This window comes from Taudactylus pleione, unplaced genomic scaffold (genome assembly GCF_031769625.1).
Source record: "Taudactylus pleione unplaced genomic scaffold, aTauple2 ptg000179l, whole genome shotgun sequence".
Lineage (NCBI taxonomy): Eukaryota > Metazoa > Chordata > Amphibia > Anura > Myobatrachidae > Taudactylus > Taudactylus pleione.
In genome coordinates this window covers 12,039,620-12,065,460 of record NW_028284581.1, presented here as the reverse complement: position 1 = coordinate 12,065,460, position 25,841 = coordinate 12,039,620, and the positions used below count along the sequence as shown (strand labels likewise).

The window sequence follows — 25,841 nt, the reverse complement described above, 5'->3', positions numbered from 1 at the left end:
GAAATCCTCCATCAGACCCCATCAAGGCCCCGGCCCTCCAGAAAGCCATTCACTCCCTGCTAAGTTCAGGTGTGATTATACCGGTTCCTTCGGTTCATCAAGGAACTGGTTTTTATTATACTCTCTTTTTGGCTCAGAAGCCCAACGGGTTTCATTGGCCTATCCTGAATCTCAAATCCCTCAACAAATTTATCTGAGTGCCCAAGTTCTGCATGGAAACTAAGAACAATTGTCCTGGCATTGGAACCTCTGGATTTTATGGCTGCTCTGGACATTGGGATGCATACCTGCACGTGCCTATTACTCCTCCCTCTCTCTGACACAGCGGATGGTACATCTGAGTGCACTCCTGGATTCTCGAGCACAAAGGCTCTTTCAGCCAGCGGACAAAATTTCGGCACTGCACTTGCGTGTGCGCAAATTTCTCACAATTCGAAGGGTATCCATTCACTCAGCAATGCAGGTCCTGGGGTCCATGGTATCCACTGATATGGTGGAATACGCCCAGTTCCATTCCAGACCCCTTCAGCAACTGATTCTCTCCTGGTGGAACAGCAAGTATCATCTGATTCGGTCCCAGACGATTCTCATCTCTACAGAGGTTCGGCTTTCCGTCTCATGATGGCCGCAGACATCCCATCTAGACAAGGGTCACCCCTTCTGTATCCCAGATTGGGAGCACCTCACTACGGATGCCAGGCTTCATGGATGGGGCACGGTGACCAGTCATCATACCTTTCAGGGACAATGGACAACCCAGGAAAGTCACCTGCCCATAAACATCCTGGAGCTTTGAGCAGTGTACAGAGTGCTCACTCTGGTGTGAGACCTCCTGGGCAATCGGTCCAAATCCAGTCCGACAACGCGACTGTGGTAGCTTACCTCAACCATCAAGGAGACACGCAGCCATGTGGGAAGTCGCACACATCCTGGTCTGGGCAGAACATAAATCTCCCGGCAATGTCAGCAGTGTTCATTTCTGGAGTCCTCAACTGGGAAGAAGACTTTCTAAGCCATCAGGATGTACACACCAGAGGTCTTTCAACTCCTAGTAGACAAATGGGGCCTACCAGATGTAGACCTTATGGCCTCACGTCATAACCACAAGGTCCCCAGGTACGGGTCCAGGACCACAGACCCCTCAGCCGCGGAGGCTCTGAGATTGCGATGGGCCTTCAATCTCGCATACCTCTTTCCTCCGATCTCCCTCCTCTTGAGGGTTCTCCAAAAATTCAAGCAAGAAGGCGGCACGGTGATACTAATAGCTCTAGCCTGGCCCAGGCGCCATTGGTTCACTGACCTAGTCTTTCCATAGACACTCCTTTTTCACTCCCTCTACAGCCGGATCTATTAGTGCAGGGCCTTTGCCTGCACCCAGCCCTACCTCGTCTGTCTTTGACGCCATGGCTCTTGAGCCATCCCTCTTAAGAGCCAAGGGTTTCTCTCACTCTGTGGTCCAGACAATGCACAGGGCGCGTAAGCCTTCCTCAGCCCACCTCTATTACAGAGCTTGGCACTTTTATTTTCAATGGTGCTCCCCCAGAGACTAAGACTCTATGGTTGAAATAGGGTGTTGATCCTTTTAATTTCACAACAAAGAGGACATTTCAGGGTGCAGATATCTGTATAGTATATACATAATAGAGTGCTACTAAAACTCACAAAAACACAAAAAAAAGAATCTTAGTGCAAAACCTTCAAACATTTAAAAGGTTTAATTAAACAATTGCACTCACATGTAAAATATAAATGAAAGCATATCCCCACACAAAGTGGAAGCTCCCTCGGCAAGCGCTAAGATGATGTAGGGCATCTGGGCACTTCCCAGATGGTCATTAGGGGCTCATAGGTACAACACTGTTCGGGTTACCATAAGTCCCATGAGGTGAGTGAGCGTTCCAAAGAATCTTGTTAGGCTGAAGAACCCTTTGGTTCGAAATGTATCAAGCCTGACTGACCTTGGACTCCACTCTCATGATGTGGCAGCCTAACAGGATTCTTTGGAATGCTCACTCAATTTTTTTACTCAAACGCAGACGTGACACAACAGTTTTTGGGGCGTGTCTCTGCCTGCGTCTGTGATCTTACATGCAGTCAAAGTGGCTTCGGCGTCTCAGTTCCTTCGGCCGTTCTGTGAGATTATAGGGTTACTCAAAAGTACAATAATTGACTGATCTGCAACCGATGCTGTATCTTTGAATGCAGTTGCTTGGATTTGTGAAGCCGCCAGTGGACATCTCAATACAATTACCGGGGACTGTGAAATTTTCATATTTTTGCACAGTCGCTGTTTACAAATTTGCTACAAATCTGATTTAGGCTCTATGGGCCTGATTCATCAACTGCGATTACGTATGGCCGATTGTAGCATTCTGCGCATGCATCGCAGTTATAGCAATACATGCGGAATAGCGATCGCAGTGAATACGCAGACCTATCGCAGTGATTGACAGGAAGTGACCTCTGGGGGCAGTCGGCGAAACGCAGGCTTGCCAGTGCGTTTGAACGTCGTTACAGGGTCGTGCATAAATTACCCATTGAGATGCCATATGCAGCTTGGGCTTTCACTGTGTGCGATGAGGTTAGCAATTCCTGACTAAGGTCAGGCCTTGTGCAAGTGTGCGTGAGGCTCCGAATGTACTGTGTTACCAATGGTTTTGCAGACTTGCAAAGTATTAGGTATGTGTGTAAAGTGGGCGTCCATATGTTTGGCTGTGACGGCATTGCGATTGCAATAATTAGCATATTTTCTCAGTTATACTGCAAGCGTAATCACAACTGCGATCGCAATAGCAATCCGTAATGAATCAGGCCCTGTTAGATACTTAAATTCTTGCTATGCTAACTTGTCAGGAGTATGGTTATTTTTAATCCCATTGGAAAGGCAATATACTGGATTTGATCCAGTTTATTTTAATACCTGATAAATATTTCACCCATTTAGAGCAGGTACTTAAGAAAGGTGGGCACACTGCCAGAAAGAGCACCATGACATCTGCATAGAGGGCAGGGGACATATTGGGCCATCAATTGTCCTGGCAATACCTAATAAAACAATGGGTTCAATAAGGTCACTGAACAACCTTGAATGAAGGGTTGATAAAAGGGCAGTGGGCACCCTAGGTGGCCCCTTCCTTGAGTGCTCCGCTGCATGCTACTTACATTAGCAGGCATCATACATTTTAGCTGTGTTTTTCTGGCGTTTGTATAACAGGAATGTATTTTTACTACAGCAAACTATTACCCATTGTTTCTTTTTACCCCAGTGTAAGATTGGTGTTAATGCCTTATTTCCTTCTTATTAAAGAGGGATAGTTCAAAGACCTTTACTTGATGTTTATCAATAGAGAATACAATTTAGGCAACAATTGTTCAAACACAATTCACACCACAGATTTAAAAGACAAAGGTTAAAAGGATTTTTCTGGCTAGACTTAAACAGTTTTGCCGTTTAACAATGTTTACAATACAAAACCTGTGCAATTGAAGAACACATACTGCACAAAGTATTTTTGAGATGCTTTCTCCATTCAATGCTGAGATTGTGATGGTTGCCACCACTGCATGCTTGCTTCCAATTGCTGCGCTGATGGCTGACACAAGAAAGAGAAACTCAGTGAAAGCTCAGCCAAGTTCCTTGCCTACTGCATCTAAAGGTTTACATGCAACGGTTACATACCATGCAGGCCTGTTATCATGGCGGCAATGCCACCACCATTAGCCCCCTTCCAATGGCCATCCCTATTCCAACCTGATTGCATTCTGAATTTTGGACCATTATGACCTGATCTTCCTACTTATACGCAGTCCCCATTTGTGTAAACAAACCACTCATGTGCCATGGTCTAATTAACCAAATCCAGCCGTTTCTGAAAACTGGGTCCAGCCAGATTCCTGTTATGCAAAGACCTAGCCTTTAAGCTGGGCATCCACTGTACAATTTTCTGTCAGATATCTGTCTGGTTGGAATGAAAATCTGGTAATCTATGGGAGCAAATGACAGTCGTCCATTTGCTCACCAACATTGGAAAACAGACAAATATGGTTGTTCAGACAAATTGGTTAAAACACACAAATGTAACCAATTTGAACAATTTTTTTGTCCTTTTTTCAGTGTTTAAAACCATATGATCGACTGTCATTTGCTCCCATACATTGCCAGGTTATCAATCCAACCAGCCAGATTGGACAGATATCTGACAGAAAATTGTATAGTGGATGCCCAGCTTTAGGCTTCCCAACGCAGTAAAAGACGGGCAGCTAATCAGGAGACGTATCACATGTCTGATGAATGCGAAACAACTATAGATTCACTGGCCATCTGTGAGATGGGCAGGTAGGCGGCCATTAACTAATTCTGTGTCAGCAACAAAATGTTCAGTCTATTCATTCAAAGTGGGGTTTTTTAAATTTATTTTTAATCCAATGCAGAAGTTCCCAAACTCTGCCATTACAGTACAGGTTTTAAGAATATCCATGCTTGAGCACAGGTGATTTAATTAGTCACCTGTGCTGATTTAACTATCTGGGCTCAAGCATGGATATCTTTAAAACCTGGACTGTAATTGCAGTTTGGGAACCTCCTAAGATGGTAGTTTGGAGGTAAAATCTGTGGGTACGTAACAGTCCCGTCTTTTAGTAAATTTACCCATGGTGCTGTGGAATGCACTCAACATTTATCTAGCTCCTTATACATTATACTTTTGAAATCTCCCATGCCAATAATGGGTAGGGTACGGGATTCCGGCAGGGTTAGGACACCGATACTAGTAGTCGGTCAGTATCCTAACCCTCCCCCTAACACCCGTACTTACCGTCAGGATGCTGGATTCTGACATATGCAAATGCTAGTTTCAGCCTCCCCCCTTGTGCACCAACGTGCGTCAGACAGTGCAAGCCCTGAGGCATCCACTTTCAATGCCCGTGGACAGTAACTCTGCCAGTGGTTCCAAACACTCAATCAACCCTTGCACCAGCCTATGGCTGAAGCAGAATGCGGTGAGCATCCCGACAAGGGGGATGCCGTCTGCTGGAACCCTGAGAAAAAACACCGGCGCCAAAATCCCGACATGACTCTGGATGCTGACGTGCGGGATCCCAGCCGATATAAATCCCTCGTTTTGTTAGAGCCACTGGTCAACGAATTAATGCTAAACAAGCCTGATTTAGCATGCATTCCTGTTGCCATTTGAAACTATCAAAGCCACCAATGGATAGTATTTGTTATTGAATGACAGTATAGAGCACAGGTTCTCAAACGCAGTCCTCAGGACCCCAAACAGTGCATGTTTTCCAGTAGTCCTCACAGATCACAAGTGAAATAATTAGCTTCATCAAATGCGTCAGCCAATAATGAATACACCTGTGCACCTGCTGGGTGACCTGGAAAACGTGACCTGTGTGGGGTCCTGAGGACCAAGTTTGAGAACCACTTTTCTAGAGCAGAGGTTCTCAAACATGGTCCTCAAGGCTCTCCAACAGTTCAGATTTTAGAGATATCCATGGTTGAGCACACAGGTGATTAATTAGTACCTCAATTTGATTTAACCACTGGTGCTCACATAGATCTCTCTAAAACCTGAACTGTTGGGGAACCTTAAGGACCACATTTGGGAGCCTCTGCTTTAGAGCCCTTGCTTCCACACTACTTATTTCCAAGTGCTGCAGCTCCACACTTTCTATACAGTGCCTTGCAAAAGTATTCACCCCCCTTTGAATTTTTCATGTTTTGCTACCTCACAACCTGGAATTAAAATGGACTGTTTGAAGATGTGCATCATTTTATTCACAGACCATGCCTACAACTGTGACGTTGCGGGTTTTTTTATATTGTAAATCAAACATTTAGGACATCATAACAGAAAACTTCAGCGTGCATAACTATTCACCCCCTTAAAGTCAGTACTTTGTCGAGTCACCTTTTGCATCAATTACAGCTGCAAGTCGATTTGGATAAGTCTCTATGAGCGTGCCACATCTTGCCCCTGCAAAACTGCTCCAGCTCCTTCATGTTGGATGTTTTCCCGCTTGTAACAGCAATCTTCAAGTCTGACCACAGATTCTCAATTGGATTGAGATCTGGGCTTTGACAAGGCCATTCCAGCACATTTAAATGTTTCCCATTAAACCACTCGAGTGTTGCTTTAGCACAGGCCTGGCCAACCTGTGGCTCTCGAGCTGTTGTGAAACTACAAGTCCCAGCATGCCCTGCCACAGTTTTAACATTTCCTAATAGCAAAACCGTGGCAGGGCATGCTGGGACTTGTAGTTTCACAACAACTGGAGAGCCTCAGGTATGCCAGGCCTGCTTTAGCAGTATGCTTCGGGTCATTGACCTGCTGGAAGGTGAACCTCTATCCCAGTCTCAAATCACAGGCAGACAAACAGGTTTTGCTCAAGAATATCCCTGTATTTAGCACCATCCATTTCCCTCGACTCAAATCAGTTTCCCAGTACCTGCTGCTAAAAAACATCCCCACAGCATGATGCTGCCACCATGTTTCACTGTGGGGATGGTGTTCTTGGGGTGAAGGGATGTGTTGGGTTTGCGCCGAAAAGTTCAATTTTAGTCTCATCTGACCAGAGCACCTTCCTCCATACATTTGGGGAGTCACCCACATGCCTTTTGGCAAACTCAAATCGTGTCTTCTTATTTTTATCACTAAGTAATGGCTTTTTTTTCTGGCCGCTCTTCCATGAAGCCCAGCTCTATGGAGTGTACGGCTTATTGTGGTCACATGCACAGATACACCAGTCTCTGCTGTGGAACTCTGCAGCTCCTTCAGGGTTACCTTTGGTCTCTGTGCTGCCTTTCTGATTAATGCCCTCCTTGCCCGGTCTGTGAGTTTTGGTGGGTGGTCCTCTCTTGGCAGGTTAGTTGTGGTACCATGTTCTTTCCATTTGATGATGGATTTGGTGGTGCTCCGGGGGATCATCAAAGATTTGTATATATTTTTAGAACCCAACCCAGAAATGTACTGCTCAACAACTTTGTCCCTGACTTGTTTGGAGAGCTCCTTGGTCTTCATGGTGTGATGCCTCTTGCTTAGTGGTGTTAAAGCCTCTGGGGCCTTTCAGAAAAGGCGCATTTATACTGACAGATCATGTGACATATTTCAAACAGGTGGACTTCATTTCACTAATTATGTGACTTCTGAAGGAAATTGGTTGCACCAGAACTTTTGAGGGGCTTCATAGCAAAGGGGGTGATTTATATATGGACATGCCAATTTTCAGAATAATTTTATTTATAAAGATTCTTTTTTATATATTTTTCACATTTCACGTCACACAATTAAACTATTTTGTGTAGACCATCACATAAATTCAGATAAAAAATAAATAAATTACAAGTTGTAATGTAACAAAGGTAAAAAAAAAAAAACAAGGGGGTGAATACTTTTGCAAGGCACTGTATATGGGGCCTTAAAGCATTCCCGTGGTGGTGTGGGCTGCTGAACTGCAGCCCACACCACCATACCTTGCTGCTCAGATTCTGAACCCATCATCCCTACCCAACTTGTTTCCTCATTCATTGATTTAGGAGCACCCAAATATCTTTCATTAGGTCACAGCAGAAAGCAGTTTGAGAAAATATGCTCTACAGCAGGCAGGTCAAACAGGTGGCCAAAACAAACATTTTTTGGGGCCTATGTATCAAATCTTAAAGAAATAAAATTGATATAAAAAGTATTAGCCAATCAGCTTTTAAATGTCATTTTTCAAACACAGCCTATAAAAACAAGAGATATGGTAAGAACTTACCTTTGTTATCTCTATTTCTACGAAGTCCATAGGGCCCTCAGTGTTGACCTTATATAGGTTGGGAACCAAATCCGGGCACCACGCAGTTAAAAGCTTTTAGCTCCCAGGATGCATTGGGTCCACTCTCCCTATAACCCCACCCCCAAGCCAGAGGCACCCCAGTTTTTAAGTAGCCAAAGCCCGGAGGAGAGAAAAAGAGAGAGAAAACTGGAACACTCAATAACCATACTCACAGAAATGGGAAACGGAAAACCGGTGACCAGCCACACAGCCCATATGAAGCCAGGTGCGTCAGGGCGGGCGCCCTGTGGACCCTATGGACTTCGTAGAAACAGAGATAACAAAGGTAAGTTCTTACCATATCTCTTGTTTTCTACTTCAGGGTCCATAGGGGGTCCACAGGGTTGACCTTGGGGATGTCCCAAAGCAGTTCAACCAAGGGTGGGGACGCTCCTGTGCTGAGAGGAGAATCCGTTGCCAAAAAGGAAGCATCCTGAGAGGCAAAGGAAACCAATGCCTAGAACCTTAAAAAGGTGTGGACAGAAGACCACGTGGCCACCTAATAAGGCAAAACAGCCGAGGTGCCACAGCGAGCCGCCCACTAGGGTTACATGGCCTGAGAAAAAACAAGCATCAACAACAGAAAGGCCTACCCATGGGTAGGCCCCTGAGGAAGACATACGAGGCCATCCAGCCAACATTTGGTTATAGGCCGGCCATCCTTTCCTGTGAAAACCAGAAATCTCAGACCACCAATAAGGAGTCCGATTTCCGTAAGTAACTTGAACGGATCACATAAATCCAAAGAGGCCGGACCACAGTCAATGAGGCCACGCCAGCAGAGAGGACTGGGGACTGAATGGCCGTACCATAAGTTCCAGAATAATATGGAACCTAAAAACCACTAAGAAGAAACACAGGGCGAGAGCAACTCACACCCTGACATGATGCCCTCCAGAAGAGGGAGCCACATGAGAACGCTCCCAATTCAGACACTCTCCTGGTTGATATAAACACCCTGAGAGAAAGAGAGAGCCTAAGCAATAGACCATGTAATGGCTATCACTACCAGCGGTTCCATTGACTGTCCCCGGAGGGAACGAAGAACCACTACTAACTCCCAAGGAGTCCCTAGGGAGGACAAATGGAGGCATAATCCAGAAAAGACTCCAAACGAACTGGATACCAGAGTGGAGCAATTCCATATCTTAACCATACTGACAGTGTAGAGATCCGCACTGTCAGGAAGGCCAGGCCGAGGGTGAAACCCAAGCCAGCCGGAAGGAATGCCAAAATATCTGGAAATCCTGGACACCGGAGGATTGTATCAACAGGTACAATACCATAAGAATTATGGCTGCCACAGTTTGTGGCAGCCACAGTTTGTGATCCTGGACACCAGAGGATCGTATCGACAGGTACAATACCATAAGAATTATGGCTGTCACAGTTTGTGGTAGGTCCCAGCAAAAGCCGATCTATGTGCTCTAATCATTCCAACGATGACAAAGCCAGGGAAGCCGTAAGACCACTGTAGGGACGCAGTCAAAGACAAACGACCCAGGTCCAAGGCAAAACCAAGGACCCTGAGACAACAGGTCCGGGCAGTGAAGCATCAGGAATGGAGTATCGAGGGAGAGACTCCGAAAATCCAAGTACCCCTGACATCTGGGGCAATCAGGAGCAACCAGCAGGAAAGCATCTCCGTCTCGATTGAAACACTTCCAAAAGACCTCGAGGAAGAAGGGAGACCGGAGAACACAGGTACACAAAGTGGAAGAACCACTTCACCGACAAAGAGTCACTGAAGGTTGCTTCAGAAACCCCAGAGCTGGACTGTAACACCATAGTGTGATAAAGTCAGAATTCCATGAGGGTCACCCCTGCTCACCAGGAGATGAAACCTCTCTTGGGGAAGACTAGTCCCCGGGATGCACGTCGTGACGGCTGAGGACTGGAGAGCTCCTGAAATGAACGCTGCCGAGATGGTCGGGAGGATACCCTCGGACTATGTCCGATTGTGTGACATACCTGTCATTGCCACCCAACGAACAGTGTTGCTAAAAAGGAAGCCACGGTCCTGACCCTGTCGGACTGAACCTTTTCAGGTTCACCGGGAAACAAGAGTTATGTCAGAGTAAGTTAATTGACAGGGTGGAATCAACAGACGTCCAACTGCACTGAAATGGATGCGAACCAGACACTGTCCATAGCAAAGAATACCCTGGACGAGATGGCCATAGCCACCCGGACAGGGACCGACTTGCCTCCGGAGAGAGCATCATCGTTTGAACAGTGATCCGACAGAAAAAACTCATTCCATCTGGAGATGAGCCAATTATGGAAAGGCCTGGAATGGAACTGAGCCCATTCCACCCTTCCAAAGGCAGACACTGAATATTTGACCATGCATCCCAGAGTGTAAAGACATATGTCGACTGCGCAGACAACCACGTACTCCTAATGGAAGAGTGGAGATTCCGTCTTACGCCAGAAGAATTCTCAGATTATGAGAATCCAGCAGGGCTCCTAGATGAAGAATACCCAGAGAGGGATGCAGGGAGGAATTTTTCCCCGTTGATTAAACGTCTGCACCCTGAAGAAGCCACGGTCATCCTGACCTGGCTGTAAAGTACCCTGGTGATCCCGCTAAGAGCAGGAGGCCATCCAGGTACAGGAGCATTGGGATATACTGAACAGGAGAACTGTCAGAAAATCCAAAACGCTGGTAAACCCCTGTGAGGCTGAGGACAGTCCCAACAGGCAGAGCCCGAAAAATTGTAAGTGTTGCTGTGATACAGCAAACCTCAGCCCATGCTGATGAAAGGTCTCTGTAAGTACCCGTAGGCACGCGTCCTGTATATCCAGAGATACCATAAAGTCCCCAGGTTCCAAACATCGTATGATGGAGCATAGGGATTTCTTCCTGAGCCCAGGTAGCTTTAGGAACTGGTTCAGGGAATTGAGACAGAGAATAGGCCAAAGAGGACCATTCAGCCACCGCACCAGAAAGAAAGCAGAACAACCAGTCCCTCGCTGATAGTGGGGATGGACTAATTAGCTCCGCTTACCGCAACAACTGTATAGCTTTCTGAATTTGTAAGGCCCTGTTCGGGTCTGAATAAGGGCCCGCGTACCATCACATGTAAAGAGGCCACCTGAGCAAAGAGAGGGCGTACCCTCCTACCCACGGCAACTTGACACTAGTACCGGGCGAACTGAGAAAATCGGTATCTCCCAGTTGTAGGCCTGTCTCGTCAGGCTGAAGATATATCGGCTGGCAGTCCAGGCCTGCTCGGTACTGGATGTCGGCCCTTGTAGAGGCCGACAGTCTACGAAGAAACAGACCTTCAGGCTGACCCAGAGGACAAAAAGACTTAACAGACTTAGTCTGAATCCTTGTAGTGGGCATAGCTGAAGGCGGTAAACTTGTCGTTAGTAATACTGCCAATGTTACTACAATCTTGTCAAGGTCAGGACCAAACAAGATCTACCCTACAGATGGTATCTGCACCTCTGCATTCCCAGAGCGCAGCCATAGGGTATTACGGAGGATACAGTCGCAGCCGGAACTCTGAAAGTTAGGAGACTGGTATCCAATATAGGCATTTCCACCTATGACAACTGCATATAGTACGTGAGCGACCAAATACATTTGAACCCCAGACGTGTTGCAATAGTATTAACCAACCATGCTATAGCCATGGTAGGATGGATAACAACCCCTGAAAGCGAGTACCGTATATACTAGAGTATAAGTTGACCCGAATATAAGCCGAGGTACCTACTTTTACCACAAAAAACTGGGAAAACTTATTGACTCGAGTATAAGCCTAGGGTGGGAAATGGCAGCAGCTGGTAGTGCCCCCAGTAGTAATTCCCCCTGGTAGTGCCCCCAGTGGTAATCCCCCCCTGGTAGTCCCTCCCCCAGTAGAGAGAGTCGTCATAAGAATAAAAAAAAATCACTTACCTGAAACGCCCGCTCCTGGTCCCGCCGCTAATAGCTCCTCCGGCCGCTTTGCATGGGAGAGACGTCGTTACTCATGACGTCTCTCCCATTACCCACTGCGGGAGCCGGAAGATGGCTCCCGCAGTGGGAGCAGCAGCAGCCGATGAGAGTCTGACAGACTCTCAGCGGCTGCTGATTACAGCAAACACACAGCTGCCGGCTCCGGCGGCTGTGTGTTTGTGCTGTGTAGCGCTGACCAAACTCCGTCCGGTCAGCGCTACACTTCACTCGAGTATAAGCCGAGGGGGTACTTTTTCAGCACAAAAAATGTGCTGAAAAACTCAACTTATACTCGAGTATATTACGGTATACTGATTTCAGGCAGTTACCACCTACGGATCCGAAGAATCCGGCCACGCAGGCATGGGAGGCGTAGTAACGTCTGTAATCAGACGAGTAACACGCCCATCCACCCCAGGAGGGACTCGTGATGATCCTCAGGGAATATGGGACAGGAGGCCAAATGCCGTTGTAATACCGCGTATCTGGCAACAGCCAGAGTCCCGCCATGCGATCCACCCGCTAGTCAGCAACAGGGAACCTGAAGGCATGTAAGACTGAGGGTATATGATACAGATGCAGGTCAACATTCACTCTAACCAGAATGGACCTGCTACCAGCCCTAAAGCAGGGATAATAATACCTGAAATAGGCTTCCCCACGTGTAAGAGGGAAAAAGCCCAAAACAGTTCACGGCAGAGCCAACTGGGAAGTAACCACAGGGCGTCAACCTTTGTATAAAACGACATCTACCCAGGGTGGCTGTTGTGGTAATCCCTACAAGGGGAATGACAGACTATTGTGGCACCAGGGGGAATTCATATACTGCGAAAAACCCCTGCAGGGAGCGGTAGCCTGTGTCACAGGGGAAGAGTGCAAGAAACTGCGAGATACCCTGAGATGAAAAGGGCAATATGGTGAAGTAACCCCAAGTGAGTTACAACAATGGGGCTCGCCCGGCGATCCGCAATTGAGACGATCCCGAGAAAACAAACCGCCCAAGGGGGTCGTGAAAGGGGCTGGCACCAGATGACGCCACATACAGAACCCTTTATGAAACAAATCCTCCGCACTAACTTGCAGGATAGTAAAAATGGGTGCAGTATAACGCTCCATCTCCTGGTCAGACATATCTGACCCTCTTGGCAGAAATATCAAGCAGCGCTATACTGGTCCTGACTGATGCCAAAAATTAGCTGCAGGGACCCATTTTCAGCTTATGCAACACACAGTTCCATCTAAAATATGGCAACGTACAGCAGGCAACAGTATGTGACAAACCTCACAAATATTAACAATTATATAAATGTGAGGTCTCAGAAACACCCTAAGTACAGCTGTATTAGGGCAGATAAAGAAAACGGATACATACACTGACAGGTGAAAGAATACAGTACAGACAGTCAGCACTAGCATAAGTCACATACAATGCAGATATATACAATATATATATATATATATATAAACATGTCATATAATATACTGCACTATTACACTGCATTCAACTTACCCAAGGCTACAGCGCTGTGTACACTGACCTGATGGTAAGGTACGCAGGGGGACTGGACTCACTGCCATCTCCGGAGCTCTGCAGCTGCACCACAAAGAAGATGGCCGCCTGGAAACCTCAGAAGCGTGGCCCGTGGAGGAAGCAGCTCAGCGACGCCAGACTATAATACTGAAAGGCGCGCTGAGCTGAGGGGAGGAGCCACTGTAACAGGGAAGGCTTGCTCCCCTGGCCAGCTATTAACCCCCGGGACGCCGGCTCCCTGCGCCGATCGTTAAGTCCCTGGTGGTCTAGTGAAGACGGGGCATGGGGGGCCCGTCCCCACCTCCGGTCTGTCCCCTAAGACCGGAGGCACAGGACTGCATTTTAAATGCGCGGTGATCCACAACCTTACCTGCTCCCCGTGGATCCGGCAGCAGTCCTGGGTCCGGCTAGTACAGACTCTGGGGTCCCGCTGAGATCCCCAGATCTGTACTGGCGTCTCAGCGCCAGCAGGGTGACGGAGTGGCAGCTTAGACGTCCTATGGACAGTCCGATGCTGCCGCTCTGACGAGTCCAAAGTCCAATGGAAAAACTTTGTTCTAAAAAAATAAAATAAGCTTAGGGGCTGCTAATCAGCTCCCCCTACGCTAACGGTGACCCGACTCCGGCCGGGCACCAACTTAAACTGGGGTGCCTCTGGCTTGGGGGTGGGGTTATAGGGAGACCCAATGCATCCTGGGAGTTAAAAGCTTTAACTGCATGGTGCCCGGATTTGGTTCCCAACCTATACCCCAAGTTCAACCCTGTGGACCCCCTATGGACCCTGAAGTAGAAATGTAAGTTAGAAGCAGATAGGTTGGCAATTTATATCTTACAATTTTCGCTCAAGCTTTGATACATAGGCCCCTTTATGCGGCCCGACTGTGGGCCCAAATACATCTATTATGCTGCACAGCCAGTCCCTGTGTGGCCACTCTTCATTCTCCCTGCTCTGATCAGCTTGCCTACCACAATCAGAGCTCAGCTCAGGCAGTATTACTGTAGTTAAAGTGACTAAATTTATACTTTAAAAAGTCTGTCTGACTAGTGTAAAGGGGTGGTTTGGAGAATGGTGATGCTGACAGGGGGGCAGTGTCTATTGGGGGGGGGGGGGGGGGGGGGAAGCTGAGGAGCATATATAATGCAATTTTGAAAGGTGCATACATGTGTAACTATTTTGTAACAGATTTTCCTTTGAAGTGAACGATTTTTTGAAGTGTAATGAACTAATTGTTCCTTCCCTAAATGAATAGTCATGTTGGACAGGCTGAAATAGGCAATGAACGATAACTACAAACGGGAGTACACATTTGTGATTATTGTTCATCATTATAACTCAAACTGAACTATTGTCAATGTAGTTATCATTATAATAGTTCAATAAGGTGGTGTGTATGCACCTTCAGACTTTCTTGCAGTCCACACACTTAGATCTTGAATATTCAGCCTGGTTGGCTTTTGACATGCCTGCTCTAGAGTGAATATTAAGACATTGTACCCAAATACATACACCTAATTTTCTGGTCATACCACTGGATGAGCACTCTTCATTCTACAATTACCATGTGCAGATTAACTAGACAAGAGCAGCAGCATACTCACTTGACTGGAGTCATTTATTTCTTGTAGCAGTATCACAATCAAGATCCCATTCTCTCATTATATATATATATATATATATATATATACACACACACACTATGGAGACTTTGCTATATGTACCTGAGATGTCCATCTCAATCCTGGGGTGGTGAAGTTGTACAAAAGGGGCCAGCTGTAATCCTCTCAGCCACCATTTCTGCATTGTAATTTTTTTCTGTAGTAAACACAACTGCTGGTTTCTACAATTACACTATTATGTAATCCAACACATGTTACTTTGGATAATTCACAAAGTAACAGCATGTGGTTTCTCAATCTATGCCCACTACCACCAAACAAACTAATGCATTACACCATTAAACTTGCCAAGTAAAATTAAATATCACGCCCATTACATCATGGCAGTTTGCACTGGCCTATTATCCTTGTTTAATAAGACAAAGAAATAATAGGAGGAAAAAAAAAAGACTACCCAGTTGGCCCAAGGGCACATTAACTACTGGACTTTGCAGATTGACATTAATGTCTACTTTATTCAGTGCTCCCCATAGTAGAAACTTTGGAATGTTAAAAAAAAAAACAAAAAAAAACACCCATTTGCCTGTAGACTGAATTCACAAGTCATTGAGTAGGAGTGCCCAATCCCAGCAAGACCTGATATAAAACAGTAAAGAAACTGGGTCACAAATATTTTGTTCTTCTGGTAGTCTACTTGTGCACCAAAAATGTTATTACTAGCATCTGCTTGATGTATTTTGAGTTTAACATTTCTTGAAATGCATAAAAGCCTGTACTTCACTTTCAAACTGAAGTTTATTCAAAACTATGTACAATCACCTTTATCAAGGTGAATGGATTAAAAAACCTATTTACAAAAATGAGAAAATACACAGTATTTGTCAAAACCACAAGTGGCCAACTGGAAGGGCACTTGTATAAGCAAGTCATTTCACACCCAGGAAATTTGATGAAGGCTTCTCATGAAGTGTTCCATTAAACAGGCTAAAGGCAGTTACAGCCCATCAATGAGCTAAGGCAGACATGAACTTCATGGCCACTTAAGTTAATGTTCTAACATTTAAGCATAATCTAGTCTTGGATGATTGGTTGCTCTTCTTCATCTTCACACCTTGCTTCTTCTAAGTCTAGGTTCTTCAAGTCTTCCAAACTTTGAGGTGCACTTCCTGTTAATCTCTGCATTGAGGAAATAAATGAAATTTTATTTTTGACTAACATTACATAAAACAAAAAAAAAAGTATAACACAAGTATTGCCAAGCCTAAACATACTTTGCCATTCACTAAATTTTAGATTAAGAGGCTCATGGTACTAGTTAGGCATCCTCCAAACAAAGCCACATTGGTTATGTTCTGAGGCACAGGTAACCTATGCTGGGAGCAAAACCCATATTCTGGAACCTATAAGAAATGTGATAGAAAAATCTTTAAACTCACCTCAATCAGATTAGCCATGTACTGCACATGTCCTGCCAGTTCCACAAGCTCATCATTTTCCTGCTTCAGTCGTGCAATCTCCCCATCTCGGAGCTCAATTTCTTTATGCAACTGTAAGCAAAGATTGTTTAGCATTGGCAACTTTAAAGCTCACCATGTAGCCCCAGTCTTATGAATGCGTTGTTTAAAATAGTGTTATCTATAGTCTTGAATAGCACCATTAGGCTTGCTGCAGCTTCATGCAGTTACTGGTGCAGTCACATCCTACAGTGGTTTCATGGAAATCCCAAGCATTCCATGAAACCAAATGAGCTGCTGTACTATACTGCAGACAGCGGCATGCAAGTTAGTCAGTCTTCTCCATTAAAATGCCAGATTAAGTGCTGTAATATACATTACAGGTACAGAGTGAGGAAACAAGACTTGTATGAAGACATGCAAGCACCCATTTTTGGCCACAACCCTCAGTTTTACCTTTTCATTCTCCTGCAAGACTTCATAGAGTGCTTTTCTCCTTTCTTCTGCCAGCTCCTTCCAGTACTGATAAGTGGGATTTTCTTCAAACAAATGACACAGGATACAATGTTACAATTTCAGATATCCCAGTTTAAACACAAATTTCACTTTGATTCAAGTCAGTTAACTTGATGGCATAGTTTAAAGCTTACCTTTCACCATTAACTCATATGCTTCATTTGAGCAACCAGTATTTTCCCTTTGTTCAGAGTCAACAGCAATTTCTACTTTTGCCTTCTTTGATATGACCTTGTCATTCCAGAGTTTCCTTTTTGTGGAATTTTTGGTTGTCTAGTTATAATAAAAAAATTGTTAAATGTATATCATGAACACAAGCCAGCTTGCCATGTATAGGCTTGTAATTAGTTATGCATCAAGTCCCAATCATACTCCTATAATGACAGCAGATAAGAACCACTTGGCCCATCTAGTCTGCCCCTTTTCATTTATCCTTTTGGCAACTTCAACCCCATTTGCGTCTTAAGTCTCTTAAGCAGGGGTGGGGGAACTTTTTTTGGCCGAGGGCCATTTTGATATATACACAATGTTCGAGGGGCCCTGTGCAGGCCATGCCCCCTCAGTGACATAACACAGGATGGGGCCACAACCGCCAGTGATTACAATAGTGCCCGGAGCATCCTGAGGATGCTCCTGGGAGTTGTAAGGTCAGCGGTGTGACCATCTGAAGCGTCCAAAGGATGCTCCAAGTGGCACTGCTGCATAGATTCTGGCTGCAGGGTGCCATTCTAGGCACCCTGCTAGCCAGATGAGGCCAACAGAAAAAAAACAAAAACGCAGAGGGTCACACCAAATGATTCTGAGGGCCTTATGCAGCCCCCCGAGCCCGAGGTTCCCCATCTCTGCTCTTAAGGATATTCTTACGCCTATCCCAAGCATGTTTAATTTGTTCCAGTCTTAGCTTCAACCACATCTGATGGGTGGTTATTCCACTTATCCACTACCCTTTCTGTGAAATAATTTTTCCTCAAAACTCCTGAGCCTACCTCCCTCCAGTCTCAGTGCATGCCCTCGTGTTCTTGTACAACTCTTCCTTTGAAGAATGCTTCCCTCCTGTACCTTGTTAAAAGCCTTCATGCATTTGAAAGTTTCTATCATGTCCCTTCGCAATTTACACTTTGTTAAAAGCTAAACTAGTCACTTAAAATACTTGCAAATTATGCATACATAATTACCACTTTACATTTAACCTACACAGATCAGCGTCATTAGCGGCTGATGGCTTGCATTATTCCAGAGCATTTACACATACCTCTTTAGCCCGTCCAACAAGTTGACCAGTGGCTGAAGGTTGAATTACTTTAAGAGTCCCTCTTTGAGCTGTCTCAGTCTTGTCTGTGAAATAGCTCTATAAAAAAAAAAAAAAAATTTTTTACAAATGATTTCCCCAACACATCAAATTTTGAGGTCAAAGGTATACTCTTAAACCTAGACAACCCATTATGTTAAAGTGTTTAATCAATGGCCTTATAGCAGTGTAAACAATGAGATTAGATTCAATAACCTGTTTGATTTTAAGAACTGGCTATACTGCCACCATGCCATAGCAAACAAACTGCTAGCGACAGGTTGGAGGCATGCATCACTACAGTACCGTGTGAAAGTTACTGATTCACACCATATGCAACATGACGGGAGTTCAGCTTTCCCACGGTCAGGTTTTCTGCCGATTATTATCTCACTGTCAATCAATAGAACAAATGATTAAGACTGTGGGAACCAGCATTGTTAAACACCTTAAGCATTATAGCAAGCCCTTTAAAGTTATGGATTATCACATTCTCAGATTGCAACACTTGACACCAGTGGCTCATATGACAACTGTACAACACTATCTCATGGGAAAATCTTACTTAAAACGAATATATTCTGACTTCTGTCTTTTAGTTTGTTTAACCCACAGCAATCACAAGCCTGTAGGACAGCAAGTCATTTGAGCACAATTTAGTTACTGCTGTACATATACATTAGAGAAAACTGCATTGCCATTATGTGCACAGCCAAATAGCAAGTAAATACAATACCATAGATAACATACAAAAAGTATTTGCATGACCAAAATCCAGAAGGACTTGATACAGCAGAATGGGAAATCTGGTCACAGGCAACAGCATTTGCATGGGTACAATTAGGCATATGCATGCAGTCCCCATGACAGTTATCAGGTACATTAGTGTGAATCTCCCACCATAATGATCAAATACACATTAGGGGAGCAAACACAATTCAGCAGTAGAGTGGGAGCACATATTCATGATTTAAATGTCACACCTAATTTTCATGAAGTACTCTCCTGCATAACTCACAAATGGGCATTCACAGTAATTGAAATATTGTGCATTCACAGTGAACACCCAACCCTCAAAAGTGACATCTCAGAGCAGAATTGGAAGACCTATAGGGCCATATTCAATTTGGAGCGAAGTCAGTTGCCAGACTTTGCCAACAAATACTTATCGCACACATTCAGTTCCAAATTTGTGAAAATTAAAAGTCCTGTCTATTTGGGGAAATCGGCCTGACAACCCCATAAAGATGCTCAGACATGGGGGTTCACTATGGGTAGCCCTGCTAAAGGTATTTGGGTTCTTTAATTGATTTCTAGGAGCAATTTCACATTTTTGGGAGATTAGTGATGAATAGCATATAGCAATTTATTTGGGCCAAAATAAGTATCAAATTTAGGGTACATGAAAATGGTGCAAGCATAGTTCAAAATCACTAAAATGCATAAAAACCCCCTTCAGCAAGCACCTGCATTCAGAAAAAGCCTCCCGCATACTTAGACCACCCCAAAGGCTATTTCACTAGTTTTTTTAATTTGTACGAAACACACTGAAGTTTGTTTTGCCCACTTTCTCAGATTATAATACTGAATTCCCCATTGACAATTTTGTATATCCTTGTTACATGGTTCTACTTATTTTACTGTAACATTACCTTGATGGACAACGCAGATTTGCCATCAGCTCTCGGTTTCAAATTGGAATTCATGATAGCTGCAGACACAGGAATAGAACGGATTAGGATTACACAGACTATAGCACCATTTTATCCTGGCAGCAGGAACATTATCCCGGTTACACCTCTGCCCACCAGATTGGCATTAACATGGCATGGTGGCAGCAGTACCGGTGTAGCCGGGGGAACATGCACAGGGTGAGAGCCTGTCCGCACTGCGGGAACAAGACTCGTAGTAGATAGTAACAGGCAGCGGGGACGGATGAACAGAGCGCTGCCCGTAAGGATAAGCGGCACACGGACGCACACACCGAGCGCTGACCGCAGCACCGCCAGCTCCCCTCCCCTAGCGCACAGCCAGATAACGAGTAAGCGCCTCGCTACCGGCACCGGGGAGCCTTCCCCAGGGGAAGGAGAGCCCAGAGCAGGCACCTCCCTGAGACGACTCGGCCAATAGCACACTCCAGGCCAGGACCGCCAAACCCGAACTAGCCCCGGCCAGAGGTGCACCCGCCAGCAGCAGACAAGAGATTAGACACAATGGCGGGAGGGAAAACCGGTGGCGGCACAGACCCTACATCTCACATCTGCCCGCTAACACCGGAGCTGCGTGAGGGCAGCTGTATCCGCTTTGCGCCATAAGCACCATACCCACATCCAGGTCACGGACCCAAAACCTATCGCGCCAAAACACACTCACAAGCGACACCCACCTCTCCCTGCCGTCCTCACCGTCACTGCTCCGCTGTACCTGACTACCTAACCGTACACACCGTCTGCTGCTGTAGCTACTTCCAGTTCCCGCGCCCCGCCCGATTTATAGTCAGCGTGCTGCGTCACATGATCCGCCTCCTCCCCCCCTCCGCGCGCGCCGCCCCATTGGGAAGTCACGTGTGCCGTTCTTCCCGCCTGAGATTACTGCTTGTAGCTCGTCACCTGTGTGTGTTAGTAAATAAAGGAAAATGTATATTTTAGACTCTAGCAGTAAAAATCAGCAATCGGCCTAAATTTAAGTGCAAACGCAAATATCCGATTGTCTGTATAAACGCATCACAACATGCATAGCAGTGACTAGCAACCTATATTTCTACTTCAGGGTCCATAGGGTATCCACAGGATACCTTGGGGTATAGGTGTGACGTCAGTCGCCGGGCACCATAGAGTTAAGCTTTTCAGCCTCCCAGGATGCACTAGGGTCCCCCTCCTATACCCCGCCCCCGAGCCAAGGCACCTCAGTTTAGTTTGGTGCCCGGCCGGAGTCGGGTGCACCTGTCGGAGTGGGGGCTAGAAGAGCCCCTGAAGCTTTCTTCTTTGCAGCTGTGGCTGCACATCTGGATGTACAGCATGGACAGTCAGTCCTGACGTCCATGCTGTCTTCCCTACACCCCCGCCGGTACCAGAACGCCGGTACCGATCCGGGGATGCTGGTGAGCATCTGGGGTCACAGCTAGCGGTGATCCCAGATGTTCCGGACCATGGCCGGATTCAAGGGGGTCAAAGGTAAGCAGCAGGGTCCCGCGGGTCCCTGCTGGTGACATGGTCCTAAGTCCCCAGACAGGGGGCTCCCTGGGGACTGGCTGCAGCGTGGAGCCAGGCGACCAACCTGCGCTTCCACTACCCCCTGGGACAGCGGACTGCAGCAGAGCGGTAGCGCTGCGGCGTCCCAGGGGTTAAATGCATGCCAGGGGAACGCGCCTTCCCTGTCTCACAGCCGGCGCCTCCCCCGCTGCACACAGCCCTCTCTGCACGCTGCCAACTGGCCCTGTGGCAGCGCTCCTCCCCCAGGCCAGTCTCCTCTCTGCTCCTCGGCGGCCATCTTCCTGAACGCATGGTGAACGCTGCTGGAAGGAAGCATCGTGGTCTGGGTCCCCTTGCATACTTCTCCGCTGTGGTCAGGTCTGTGTATGCAGCGCTGTGTCCTACCAGGCCCTGTGTCTGCGTAGTTGAGTGATCAGCGCTGTTAGTGCAGGAATTGATTTTCTTTGTATTGTATGTGACTGTGCTAGCGCTGCTGCCTGTAACTTTTCTTCTAAAACTGTCAGCTTTATTCTGTCCCTGTTCTTTCTGCTAAGCCCTTGCGGTGCGGTGCTGCAGGGTGGTCTCTCGCCTATTTACTATATAATTGGTGAGAGGGGTCACATACCTGGTGCCATCATGTCTGAAAGTGATTTTCCTCTCCGGCTACAGTGTACTACGTGTAAAGTACCGTTAGCGGAGGGGGAGGGTAGCGCGGAGGGCCTTTGCCAGCAGTGTTTGTCCCTGGTGCGGCCGCTTACGGTTACAGCACCGGTACAGGAGCCGCCCTGGGCTTGTTTCGCTCAGGTGCTTACAGCCTTAGTGGGCCAGTTAGCTCCGCAGCCCGCATTTACACCGATGGGTTTGTCCCAGCAGTCAGTGGTGTCGTCACCCATGCAGGGTTTCCCACGACAATTGGTGGTACCCCACAGTCTCCCTATTTCCCCGCTCCCGGTTTCTCAGGAGCCAGTGTGGGTTAACTCCCTGACGAGTTCTGTACAGCACTTGTCGGATGTGTTGCAAGGGGAGTCTGTGATGCGGCCGCATAAACGGCAGGTGGCGTCTCTGTCGGCTCCTTATGAGGATGACGAGGGGAGGTCTGATGATGGGGAGATTCTGGATCCTTACGATCAGGAACCTCTCCACACTAAGGACGCTGATGCTAAGTCCAAAGTATATATTCCTGGACTTATTCGGGCGGTCCGCACAGCCTTGGTGATTGAGGACGAAATTCCCCCAGCAGCTAAATCTAAGTATGCCTTTTTCAAAGATGTGAAGGGCGATGCCACAGTCTTTCCTCTTTCGGGTCAGTTAGTGGACCATTTAGAGGAGGCGTGGAAACAGCCTGGCAAAAGATACCAGCCGCAGAGACGCCTGGCGATGGCTTATCCGTTCGCGGGTAATTATTTTGCAAAGTGGGAATCCCCTCCACAGGTGGATTCTCACGTGACCCATCTTGTCCGTAGTGCCACATTGCCGATGCCATCCATGTCCTCCCTTAAGGATGCTACGGACCGCAAGGTGGAGATCTGCCTGAAGTCCGCTTATTCCCTTGCGGGGGGGGCAGCACGGCCGGCTATGGCCATTTGCTGGGTTGCCAGAGCGATGGAGCGCTGGGCGGATTCATTAGAGGCTTCTTTTGATTCCGACTGTCCGGCCGAACAGGCGGAGTTGATAGGTAATCTCCGTGATTCGGCCACTTATATCAACGAGGCGGCCCTAGACATTAGTACTCTGGTGTCTAGAATTTCTTCAGCAGCGGTGGCTGCTCGTCGCACCTTGTGGCCACGATCCTGGAAGGTGGACGCAGATTCCAAAAAGGGTCTGGAGGCGTTGCCGTTTACCGGAGAAGTTCTCTTCGGTCCGGATCTGGATAAGATTGTGGACACGCTGGTGGCAGCCAAATCGGCTTGTCTCCCGTCGGCCGCTGCTCCTTCTGGTTCTGGACCATCGTCCTTTCGGTCATCTAGGGCCCAGGGCAGGCCCAAACCACAGTCGTTTCCTCGGCAGGCTGGCCCTAAGAAATCGGCCAAGCCCCGGAAGCAGGCATGGAGTACCAGACGTCCGGCCCCCAAGCCAGATGACAAGCCTGCGGCCTGACGGTCCGGGCCTTCCTTTGGGGGATCCCAGGGTGGGAGGCCGCCTGCTGCAGTTCGCCCAGTGTTGGTCGGCCACTACGACAGACACTTGGGTTCTCGAGGTGGTCTCCCACGGGTACGCCCTCTCCTTCCGGCACAGACCCCCGGCGCGATTCTTCACCACGGGTCTACCATCAGACCGGAACAAGGCTATGGAGCTGCGGAAGGTATGCACACTATGCTCCAGGCTGGAGTTATAGTGCCTGTTCCATTCTCCCAGAGGGGCCAGGGTTTCTATTCAAATCTTTTTTTGGTACAGAAACCCAATGGGTCGTATCGTCCGATTCTCAACCTCAAAGCACTCAACAAGTCTTTGCGGGTTCCGAAGTTTCGGATGGAGACCCTACGGTCCATCATTCTGGCGCTGGAACCTGGGGACTACATGGTGTCATTGGACATACAGGACGCTTACCTGCATGTCCCTATTCTTTTGCGCCATCAACAGTTCCTCAGGTTTGCAATCCGCAGCGACCACTTCCAGTTTCGGGCGTTACCTTTTGGCCTGGCGACAGCACCACGTGTTTTCACCAAGGTGATGGCGGTCATGGCGGCTTCTCTGCGGCTGCAGGGAGTCCGCATGTTGCCGTACTTGGACGACCTGTTATTGGTGGCAGGATCTCCAGAGCTTCTGTTACGCCACTTGGACCTGACCATTGCACTGCTGCAACGGCACGGCTGGCTAATCAACTGGCAGAAGTCCACTCTAATCCCGTCTCGGAGGATTCTGCATCTTGGAGCCTTATTGGACTCGGGACAGCAAAGAATCTTCGTGACGGAGGACAAGATCTCTGCTTTACAGTCAAGGGTGCGCAGTTGTCTGCACAGCCGCCGGGTGTCCCTACACTCGGCGATGAGGTTACTGGGCTCCATGGTGTCGGTGTTCGACATGGTGGAATATGCCCAGTTTCACTCCAGACCTCTGCAGCACCTGATCCTGTCCAAGTGGAACGGGCTGCCTCAGTCTCTGAAGTCCCAGACGATTGTGATCACCCTGGAGGTTCGCCTGTCCCTTGCTTGGTGGTTACAGACGACCCACCTCAACAAGGGACGTCCGTTCTGGGTTCCAAATTGGGTCCTGTTGACAACGGACGCCAGTCTTCGGGGCTGGGGAGCAGTTTCGGGTCCACACTTGTTCCAGGGCACGTGGATGCCGACAGAAGCGGAGCTTCCAATAAATATCTTGGAACTCCGTGCGGTCTTCAATGCTCTCCAGCAGGCACATCGGTTTCTCCAGGGTCACCCGGTGCAGGTCCAGTCGGACAACGCTACCACCGTGGCCTACATAAACAGGCAAGGAGGAACTCGCAGTCGGGAGGCTCTCGTAGAGGTCTCTCGGATCCTGGTTTGGGCGGAGCACAATCTTCCAGCCATATCAGCGGTCTTCATCCCGGGAGTGCTAAATTGGGAGGCGGACTTTCTAAGTCGCCAGGACGTTCATCCGGGGGAATGGTCCCTGCACCCGGACGTTTTTCAACTGCTGGTGGACAGGTGGGGTCTTCCAGAGATCGACCTCATGGCGTCCCGGCACAACAACAAGTTGCCGGTGTACGGGTCTCGCACAAGAGACGAAGGGGCGTCTCTGGTGGATGCTCTGTCCGTCCGGTGGACGTTCCGGTTCGCATACCTGTTCCCTCCGGTCTCCCTTCCACGGGTAATCCGGAAATTCAAACAGGAAGGAGGGACGCTCCTGTTGATAGCTCCCGCGTGGCCCAGACGGCACTGGTTCTCAGACCTTCAGGGTCTGTCCGTGGACAGTCCTCTGCAGTTGCCGCTACGACCGGACCTTCTGTCTCAGGGTCCTTGTCTTCACCCGGACCTGACTCGGCTGTCTTTGACTGCGTGGCTGTTGAGACGGCCATGCTGAGGTCCCGGGGGTTTTCCAGCTCTGTAGTGCGTACCATGTTGCAAGCTCGGAAACCGTCTTCCGCGAGGATATACCATCGCGTGTGGCATACGTTCTTCCAGTGGTGTCGACCGAGAGGTTATGCACCGCAGGAGTTTCGTCTGTCTCGGATTCTCGCCTTCCTGCAAGCGGGACTAGATCATGGGCTTCGCCTTGCTTCTTTGAAGGTACAGGTTTCGGCCCTGTCTGTCTGGTTTCACCGTAGGATTGCTACAATCCCGGATGTGCGCACCTTTATGCAAGGTGTTCTCCGCATTCAGCCGCCCTTTGTTCCACCTGTGGCGCCTTGGGATTTGGCTGTGGTCCTGAGGGCTCTCCAAGGACCGCCGTTTGAACCACTGGGCTCAGTGGATCTTAAATTGCTAACAGCTAAGACTGTTTTCCTTCTGGCTATTGCTTTGGCCAGATGTGTTTCTGATTTAGGGGCTCTTTC

At 47.7% G+C, this 25,841-nt stretch overlaps 1 protein-coding gene across 2 annotated transcripts; it reads right to left on the bottom strand.

Annotated features, from left to right (window-relative positions):
• Positions 1–15,697: 15,697 nt before the first annotated feature.
• On the bottom strand, positions 15,698–20,673 carry GMNN (geminin DNA replication inhibitor). 2 transcript variants are annotated; one of them, XM_088475867.1, is made up of 7 exons: positions 20,566–20,673; positions 19,832–19,890; positions 18,144–18,239; positions 17,026–17,164; positions 16,832–16,914; positions 16,358–16,468; positions 15,698–16,097 (listed from the first exon to the last, which is right to left on the bottom strand). In XM_088475867.1, the coding sequence occupies exons 2-7, from the start codon at positions 19,883–19,885 to the stop codon at positions 15,993–15,995; spliced, it is 588 nt and encodes a 195-aa protein (XP_088331993.1). In that variant the 5' UTR covers positions 19,886–19,890; positions 20,566–20,673; the 3' UTR covers positions 15,698–15,992. The 2 variants fall into 2 exon arrangements, with proteins under 2 accessions (XP_088331993.1, XP_088331994.1); XM_088475868.1 differs by having other exon boundaries at positions 20,585–20,617.
• Between the last annotated feature and the right edge of the window lie 5,168 nt (positions 20,674–25,841).